The 10,331-nt window shown below is 42.3% G+C and overlaps 1 protein-coding gene across 2 annotated transcripts in view; it reads right to left on the bottom strand.

Moving 5' to 3' along the window:
* Positions 1 to 5,172: 5,172 nt before the first annotated feature.
* The window catches only part of LOC148515020 (glucose-6-phosphatase catalytic subunit 1-like), a 41,740-nt gene continuing 36,581 nt past the window's right edge, over positions 5,173 to 10,331 (bottom strand). The window contains exons 3-6 of one of the 2 annotated variants that reach the window (XM_088480842.1): positions 8,016 to 8,111; positions 6,874 to 6,883; positions 6,144 to 6,259; positions 5,173 to 5,966 (exon numbers count right to left, since the gene is read on the bottom strand). In XM_088480842.1, coding sequence (XP_088336968.1) covers positions 5,455 to 5,966; positions 6,144 to 6,259; positions 6,874 to 6,883; positions 8,016 to 8,111 — 734 coding nt within the window. In that variant the 3' untranslated portion in view covers positions 5,173 to 5,454. Of the gene's footprint in view, positions 5,967 to 6,143; positions 6,260 to 6,873; positions 6,884 to 8,011; positions 8,112 to 10,331 lie in introns of both variants that reach the window. The other variant, XM_088480841.1, reaches the window with a different exon arrangement.

Here is a 10,331-nt window from a genome sequence, read left to right as displayed (position 1 = left end):
ATTCTTCACCACTTATGCAAAGACGCTAATTAGAACCTATTGAGAACATTTAAGTACCCCAAATACCTTCAGCAGGCCTATTCGGGGTGTATCCATAGTGATCCCCCATGTCAGTGCATCTTTTGGGGGGTGTCAGGCTGATTACCTCATTTTGGAGAGAACTTTGCACCTATTCAAGTTTCGCCGGGTGCCGTTTTCGCCTACTTCCAAATTGGAATCAAATTGAATACGGGCCTATATGGAAAATACAGCTGAAATAGAAACATACAGAACTAGAAACAAGACAATTTATAAATAAAATCACCACAATTAGCAAACACTTTATATTTTTCCCCTTATACTTTCCTACAACTTTCTCCTTCTCCACTTACACTCCTCATAAACCCACAACGTGAGAGTAGCCGGCTGTCTGTGTCTATGATGTCAGGTGAATACTGTTTCTGCAAAAGCACCATTAAATGAATATGAACAGAATAGCATCTAATCCACTGTGGTCTGTTTCTATGATATAAATTGAATGTTCTTTCTATAACAAATAGAGTAGCACCAATTAATGAATATGAATAGAACAGCTTTTATTCCACAGTGGTATGTTTCTATGATGTCAATTGAATGCTCTTTCTATAACAACACTATTAAATGAATATGAATAGAATGGCTTCTAATCTACAGTGGTTTCAAGAGAAACCACAGTGAACTAAAATAGAAACCATTGGCAAATAGAACATGCCACAGCGGGTTGTCATTTAGAAACGGCCCGGAATCGACGGGGGTTTCAGTTTAGACATCAAAATCGACCTTTAGTAAATGCTTTAAATTGGAAATTGAAACCACCGTCAATTGACGGCAGTTTCCCGCAGTTTCTAAATGACACCAAAACCGCTGCTTAATAAATTTTGCCCGTAGTGTGAAAGGGGTTCTCAGAGCGAAGACCCGGGTTGCACCTGTGTTGAAATTATGGATAATGATGAATAATAGTGAAACAGAGACTGCGCGCAGAGACGCCCACCGGCTGTATCTGTAATCCTCCAGTTGTGTACAAAGACATTCCATCAGTCTTTAGAGCAACCCTATGGCTGCTCAGAATGTCTGTCAGAACTAGGCCATCTGGGCCAGTGAAACAGCATACAGTGACGCAGTCGCTGGCTGTTACATGCCCACAAATGCTTGTGCCATGCCTGTGTTTGATTTGACACCCCTGTTACCTCCCATAAACACACACTATCACTCTGTGTCCAAATACTCATTATTACCACCATCTGTAAACGTCTCAGATGCATGCGCAGTGCAAGAAAACATTGGTCAACTGCGCAAACATTTCCATAGCGTCCACCTCTGAATCAGGACCTTTATCCTTGTAATTAAGACAGTTCTGGACTGAAGTCCTTTTATTCTCATGTGCAATTTAACATGAAATGAAACAGTATTTTAGGAGAAAAACAAATATTTTAATTCATGGTCCTAAAGTACTAATCAACTGGACTGTCAAGGGGACTTCTTTTACACTTCCCACCCTATGCATTTCATGTGCCCTCTCAGACCCACAAACGTAGGAGCATCCTTATTGCACCCATACTGTACATATTGTGGTGCTTTCACTCAGAGAATGACTACGTGCGCATACCAAGGAATTTGCCATCATTAGTTATATACATTCAATTACTGAAGGTGAATCTATCATGTTATTCAGTTACTGAATAATGATGGATAAGATAAAGATAGTGGATTTATCTATCTTGGGAATGGAATTGAAATGCCGGCGGCTGTTTAGGAGGAAATCCTGACAGCGGCAGGTAAGTCACCTAACCCTCCCCTCTCCCCCCCTAACCCTCCCTTAGGGGTGCCTAACCCTAAACTCCCGGGGTGGTGCCTAAACTGAACCGCCCCTCCCCTGCACCCTAAACCTAACTCTCCCGGGGGGGTGCCTAAGTCCCCCCAGGCAGGGCCATCTCTTCCATTGGGCTTGTTGGGCAATTGCCCAAGGGCCCGAAGCGTGTAGGGGCCCACCAACCCACCGCCCGGCAGCCGCGGCCAGTTGGTTAATTTGGGATATTTTTATAAGCCGGCCGCCGGTGCACTGTATTCTGATCTAACCTCCCCCACCCCATCCTCCCGGTGAAGAGTACTCACCTCAGTCCCAGTTTCACTTCATCCGCCGGCTTCAGACCAGTCAGAGTCTCTCTGCATGTGTGGGAGGTCTGATGGGCATGCAGGAGGGTTTAATTTTTTGACCATTTACATTTTTTTCCCGTGAATGGGTGGGTAGGGGCCCCAGTGCATTGCTTTGCCCAGTGCCCACACTGCTGTTAAGACAACCCTGCCCCTGCGGTTGTCTAAAACTACCCCCCACCCCTTCTCGGCTAAGTGCTAGGGACGGCCAGACTCACCTCGAACGGTCTGGCGTCCTTCGGCACTCCAGCGTTGGGATGAAGTTAGGTGTCAGTATTTCAACGCCTTTCTTCTGTCCCTTGTCGGTCTTCTGGTGTTGGGATATAGACCGGCGGCATTTAGTCATTAACTACATCCCCTATCTTGCATGAATTTGGCATGAGGAAGGCCAGATGAGGTAGCATCTATAAGTTTAGCACTTCCTTCTTCAGCTGAATTTGTACAGTGTGCTCGGTTCTTTTGCAGTAGAATAATTGAAATAATACACATGCAATAGAATTAAATAATAAGCTTAGTCTGCAATGCATTCGGTTGACTCAAAACAAATGGCGCCCTCGACATCAATGCTTTTGGCCTCAAGAACAAATGCTACTGGGTCCCAATTCCATTTATTTACTTTTACTAGTGTTAGAAATGCTTGTAAAACAGGGAATTTGCATCCTGTGGTTAATAAACTTTATACGTCTCAGCAGACTTTTTGTTATAGATGGTGGAAACTTAAAGATCTAATATTTTTAAGGGGAAAAAAATGTTCTTCAAATCATTTTAACTTCTTGCTTCACATTCCCAAATATCACATTTTAGACTGAATTATGCTTGAAATGTAGCATTTATGAACTATTTAATAAGCTTGTAGATGATATTGTCATGATTCATTATAAAGCACCAGATAAAAATATTTATTTGATGGCTTTTAAATCACTCGGTTAGAACCACGTGAAACAATACAAAATACTATATAAAAACATATTGCACCATTTGTTATACAACTATATAACATTTCTATATTGCTTATCAAAGGATTGTAAACACTCTCCCTATCTTACAGCACATTTGTAGCCATGAATTAATGTTTCATCATGCATCAAAAACTACTTCTGGCCATTCACTTATTTACCTTCCATACCGCCAAACTGTCCCACTTTAGATGGGGCTGTCCTAATATGAATCTGACTATCCCAATTATGAGGACTTTTGTTCATATTCCCCAACATTTGGGAGATTTGTCCCACTAATGGGTGCAGCAGGCGCAAGTGGCATTGAAAATGTAATTTTGGTGGAGGAGATGGGATTGGAGGAGGTTCCCAGCACTTCTGAAGCTCCAGTGGTGTGATGACACCTATTTTCTGTGCGCACAATGTATGCATGCCTCCCAACTTTTCAATCTGGGGAGGAGGGACACTTACACGCACTGTAGATGCATGCCCGGAAATAGGGGGCGTTGCCTACCAACAAGGCTCGCGTGTTTGGCATTTCCCATGAGGCCATGCCCCCATTTTCATCATGCTGGTGGCTTGCCCAGCGTTCTGGGAGCTGCTGGACAGCCCCTCAGCCTACAGAGTAGGGATGGCCATCAGTGTGGTTACCATTGATGGTTACCATCGATGGTGATATAGCAAGTGGCCATTGATGGTTACCAACTATGCAATTAATTACCATCGATGGTTTCACCTACCGATGGTCTTCCCTGTTCCTTGACTGACTAGCCCATGGGCCAATCAGAACCTGGGGGCGGGGCTTTGCTGGTGCTGGGGGTGGAGCTATGCTCTGTGTCCTGGCACCTTGTAAAAAAAAAACAAATAAACATTTGGTTATGCTGTGCCATTGATAGAAGATAACTATCTGGTTCTCCCTCATCGATGATAAAAGCATTAATCATCGGCCATAAACCATCACTGATTATGAATCATCGATGGTCGATGGCCATCCCTACTCCAGAGCTGGCAAAGTATAGATGGATGAGTCACTGACTCACCGCTGGTCAGATATGCAGAGCAGTGGTGTGAGAATGTCCTCCCCAACTTCCCCTCGCCTGTGGGACACTGCGGCCCGAGGGTGGGACAGCGGGACAGTGCCTGTAAATTGGGACAGGTGGGAGGTATGTGCATGCTGAGACTGTCTTTATATGTCCTATACTTTCAACAACACATTTAGCATGTTCCTTTTCCCTTTATCAGCAAACTTTGTTTCAATCCCTATATAGTATGAACACATCCAAACACACAAAATTGACATGTAATAAATACAGCCTCAATGTCTTTTTCTTCTCATGACGGAAGCTACACTGAGCAATATTTTAGAAGAAAAATGTAAAATTTAATTTAATGAATGTGGTTTTACTAAAATGACCATTGAGCAAGTGATCTATTACTGCTGCTGTGCAGTGAGAAGCTGGATTGGGTTGCAATAGTATTACTGGTTACTGCTCATTGGATGCCTGAGATTAACTCAAACAGTCCACAGACACAACAGTGCAACCAAAAGATATCCTTAACAGCCGGGAAGCAACAGCTGGGAAGCACTCGGGAAGCCGATGGACGGAATCCCGACCGTCTGCTTCCCGACTGTCTAATCCCGGCAAGGGTTTAATTGCAGGTGTCGAAATCCCGACGCCTGTCATTTTCCCTGGGGGACTTAGGTTTTGGGCGGCAGGGTAGGGGGGGTTAGGTTTAGGTACTTAGAGGGGGGATTAGGGTTAGGCACTTGGGGGGGAGGTTAGGGTTAGGCACCCCTGAGGGAGGGTTAGGGTTAGGGGGTAGAATAGGTTAGTCAATACTTACCTTTCGACGATCGGGATTTTCACTGCTGCCGGGATGCCGCTGTCGGGATTTGAACCGCTGGGCATGGGTCCGGCGGTAAATCATACTGAATCCCTAACAGCCTGCTTTCAGCTGTGGGAGGAATGTAGGAGCATTTTAAAACAAATTTATAAATGTTATGTTAGTGCTGGTTGAAGTCTGACAGGGTATTCATAACCTTACAGTGATTAGCAAGCGGTTATTGCCACTGACCTCATATTGGAATATTGAAAACTTTGATAACAGTAATTGAGATGCAATATTCTATAACAGCAATGTCTAAAATAAAGAGATTCGGTTCGGTTGCCTAAACTATGACCATAAAATTTTGTTTTGACTTCTAAAAATGTAAAATCTCCTGTCAAAACAAAGGCACAGTACATGTAAAGAAATTGCCTTCTGTACAAGATCTTAATCCTCAGCATAGTTCTTTTGAAATGTCTGGTACATGCATTAGTTATTAACTGTTCACCACAAGGGACATTAATCATAAGACTTTCTTATCTTGTCCCCTTAAAACATGAGATACACAGTAAGGAACAATTCCCACAGCAGTCAAAGGAACAGCAACGCTCTTGCAGAAAGAGAGAAGATAGAAGACCATCTCGACTTTGCTGGGAAGCTCAAAAGAGTCAAAGATATGGAGAATGAATAGGGAAGTTACAATACAGCAGAGGTGGAACATGACTTCTGTTTTCTGCCTCCCCTTGTAGCTGTACTTGTACATGTTGGAGTCTAAGGCTAGTCCTAGGCCAGCGAAGACGCCTAAATTCCTGACCAGGCTGGCAAAAGGGGTGGAGTCAATGTGGATCCATTCTGGCCTGGCACACCATCGTTTTGCCTTGTCTAAGGTCCACAAAAGGTCCACGTCAAAAGCTTTGAGTGACAAGTAGAATCCCACAGCAAAGGAAAAGAAGAACAGTGTGGTATAGATGTATTTCTTCAAGCTGACACTGTAGATAGCTTGTATGTGGTTAAACATTTCAGCCACCACTATTCCTGGAAGTTAAGAAATATAAAATAATTGTTACCATACATAATTGACAACAACATTGGCTGCTTATATAGAAAACTGGCAAACACTGAAAGAATGTTATTTCAAATATTTTCCTACTCCCTCAAGCCAAACTACATCCATGTGTTGTCAATGTCACTCACTCAATACTTACTGCATACCTGAAATGACACCAGCAATGACTTGGTGAGGAAAATGGGCAGCCACAAATACTCTTGACAGGCAGACGTTGATTTGGACTCCCCAGAAGACAACCCACAGGGCCCAACGCTGACACCTATGTTTAAGTTAAAGTAAAACAGTCATTGTACATGCCTAGAGACCAACAACAGTTTGGTATTAAAATCTAGTTCTATTGTAGTTCTGGATCATAAAGGGTCCACTAGGAAATCTGTTCAAGTAAAAAAAATATAATAACTAGTAGTGCCTCAGATGTGCCACCAGTGTTGTACCTTATGTATCTTCAAGGAGAGAAGTTTTAAAGTGAACTACAATATTGAAACATTACATTACAACCAAATGGACATTTGTTGTGGCATATCCAATTAGTTGCATCTTAGCCTTTCAATGTAGATGGTTTATTTTCACATATCTAACGTATTAGCCTGGAGATCGGGTGACACGGATAAAGTATCTGAATTTTTGTGTAATTCTTCAACTGATGAGTCTAGTGCAGTTCTACCAATTGGGGGGAGAAAAGTTAATGGCATTGGGGAAGATTCAGCCTCAGACGATATTGCTATCTCAGCTGCTAACATGTTAACAGCTGCGATATCACTAGTATGGAAATGCAGCAGGAGGCGTCACGCCTCCTGCATGCATTACTGATTTGAGCTGTATCCATGGACACAGCATCGGATCATCTGCGTAATCCTCCAGCGGCTGAGTGACCATGGGGTCACTCAAGCCAACCGTCGCAGATACACAAAAGAGGCCAGGAAATCTCCGTCAGCCGATGGAGATCCTGGCCTCTTCCCTCCCCCCAATGGCAGCATCACATCTCCATTTGAGGATACAAAGGTAGACGCCGCCCCCTCCCCTCCCAGAAACTACAGCAGACTGTCAATCACTGATAGTCTGCTGCCAGACTGCATTTGGGATCGCAGATCTGTACTGCACATGCGCAGTACGGGTCATGTGTCTGCGCACAGCACTGGCCATCGGAGATGTGCGCTAACCATTGGGTTAGCGTGCATCTCTGAATCAGCCCGATAAAACATATTTTTCTGTGGTGTTCTCCTTTAATATTAATTCCAAACATGTCTAGCTTCTTGATTCTTTATATACGGAATAATAAAAATTAAACCCACACCTACTTCTTGGCAGAGCCTGACTTACAAACACAAAACACACTAGGGGGTATATTAAAAAATCGGTGGGTTTGAAAACCAGGTGGGATTGCAGCATTTTCCTGACAAGATTGCATCTGGCAGTTTAATAAACTCAAAACTGTCGCACTCCTGCCAACAAACACACTTTAGAATAGAAACAAACCACACTTTAGATACAAATAACTAATGAATCACCATGAATGTTTTCGCCTATTAAATGTATAGAAAACCCTGATTTAAAGTGGTTTAGAAACCTCAATCCGGCACAGATAAGTGACTTGCCTCTGATCCTAGTGCTGGTTTGTTGGAAAATCGAGGGGGAAACCACACTCTTCGCCCTACCGATTTTTTTCAGTACCAGTTTAGGCTTAAAAGCCTGAGGCTAGATATCAATTTGGGGGAGTGACCCCACAATTTTTCAAATTTTTAAATTAGAGAACCATAGGATTTTTGTAGTACTTTAAAGCAATGGTGGATATGTGGCAAACTAGCATCAGGATCATGGTCGGATAGGGGTTTTGAAACCAATGGGGATAGATGGTGAGTTCTTTTTAGAAAGCCAAACCGATCTTTAGTAAATTTAACCCAGCGCACTTGCATTGCATATACTTTAGCCAACTTGTCCTTTCCCCATAGTTTAGACCTATGCAATTTAATAAAGTAATTCTTTTGTAAACCAAAATTCCCACAGCACTCACCGACTCTTGAAAGAGTTCTTATTCTGCAGAAAGGTAAGCACAGCACAGGCCATCACATAGTACACAGACGAAGAGCCCATAGCATGCCCTGATGGACTTCCTGTGATTAGAAATAAAGCAGGAAACATCAGCATTTTATGCAGGATGGGAGTGAATGTGATATTATTTCTCAAAGAAAAGGGCTTTTTCCCCATGGAGCTGCTATGCTGTCACGTATCTACTTAAAAATACATTTGTGAGATTGTTTTGGAAAGAGTGAAGCTATTTGTTGAATATGAGCTATGACTATGGACTTGTTGGCTGTAAGAAAACCCTCAGAGACAGAGTTTGGCAAACAGTAAGCTCAAAAAGTCCATATATTGAAAATAAATAAATGTAATCCATTTCAAGGCTATATGATTGGTCAAAGAAGGACACAGATTTGTGTCCTTTAAATATTATAATAGTTTTCCAAAAGAGGTTTGTTGCAAGTGTGCGTTATGTTATATATGAGTAATGCAGATGTCCTTGACCATTAAAATGCAAGTGTCACCTCACACAGGGCCTCATTTAGGGCCCCATTTACTAATGAAATATAACCCCTTTAGCGCTCGCTAAAGGGGTTATACCATCTTTCTGTATTTAGTAAACAGCGGTAATCTTAGATTACCGCTGGTTGTACAGCATCGCTCTCGCCATCTTTTAGATAGCGAGAGCGATGCGGGCCTCATTGCCGGCAATGGAGACCCGGCGGTGCCTTTCCGGCTTCAGCGAAGCCTTCCAGGCACTGCTGGGTCTCCGTGTCATGCACATGTGCAGATGGACCTTCGCTGGCAGCGTTAGGCTGCCAGTAGCCCAGCGGAGGACCTCGCCAAGGACCTGGACTTCGCTGGACCTTGCCGGAGGGGTAAGTATTACTAAATACCAGTGGAATTTTCGTTTGTATCACAGTGATACTAAATGAAAATTGCCGCTGGTATTTCCCTTCGTTTGTAAATGGAGCCCATACTAACGAGTTTTATCACCAAAATGAGTGATAAATATCACTGTGTATGATAAATGGTGCTCCAGCCAATCAGCTCCCAACTGTCAACTGTTAGAAAAATGACAGTTGTGAGCTGATTGGCTGGAGCACCATTTATCATACACAGTGACATTTATCACTTGATTTGGTGATAAAACGCGTTAGTAATTGGGGGCCACAGTGTGGAGGCAGCCATTTTGTGGACTGAACAATTATTAATTCCATCAGTTTATTAGGAATTAATGACATAATAGAAACACAAAGTGTATATTACTATTAACTTAATCTCTGTTAATGATCATAGCATGTGTTAGAGTAAGGAAATAAGTTCTAAAAAATAAACTTACTTTAAAAGAAAGAATATGCGGTGTGATGTAGGATCAAATGTTCGTGTTAAAGGTCACCCAACCAAGTCACTCCTTAGTTATATGGGGGCCTATTTATTAAAGTAGTTTCCCCCAAAATTATGTAAAACTGACAGATTCCACATGAGTTTAGTATTATGGCAATTTACCAAATGCAGGAGATGGTCAGAGATACATCCTGCATTAGGCAAACTAACACAAGATACCATAGTCCCCATTACTACTAGAGCAGGACTTGCAGCAGAATACCTACAGCCTGAACCAGACTTCTGAATTGCCTTTTCCCCACAAGGACTGTGGTACTACAATTTTGTGTGCAGCACCATGGAGCATCCAGCAGTTATTTGCACCAGCTTCAAGGGTTCCATGTACAGTATTTGTGTATGATATCTCCGCTAATTAATGGACCCCCATAACGAATATGACTGTGGTAAATATAATACTGCTGGACATAATATTTGACTCCTTAAGGAATTGCCATATCCATTAACAGGAGGTTATCATAGGAACAGGACTAATGTCTGTAAGCTGCTGACCCATAATTTGATGAGATGTTGGAGATTTGAGGAAAGGGGTATTTATGTATGAATTTATCATAATTTTATTATATTATTGTATATGCAATTGCTCTTTTAAACTGTATTTATTTGGTTACATTTATTAAATCAGGGTGTTTTAATCCAGAGGTTCTCAAACTTCTCCTCAGGACCCCACACAGTTCACAGTTCACATTTTAGCAGGTGCACAGGTGTATTTATTACTCACTGACACATTTTAAAAGATCCACCTGTGGAGCTATGTATTTCACTTGTGATTCTGTGAGGAGACCTGGGAAACATGCACTGTTTGGAGTCCTAAGAACAGAGTTTGAGAACCTGTGCTTTAAATCTATTCCATCTGGTGACAAGTTACAATATATTCTATCCATATAAGAGCTGTTTCGATTGGCTTA

The sequence above is a fragment of the Taudactylus pleione genome, unplaced genomic scaffold, assembly GCF_031769625.1.
Source record: "Taudactylus pleione unplaced genomic scaffold, aTauple2 ptg000256l, whole genome shotgun sequence".
In the NCBI taxonomy this organism is placed as follows: Eukaryota; Metazoa; Chordata; class Amphibia; order Anura; family Myobatrachidae; genus Taudactylus; species Taudactylus pleione.
The sequence above is the reverse complement of the archived record's forward strand: the minus strand, read 5'-3'. Positions and strand labels throughout refer to the sequence as shown.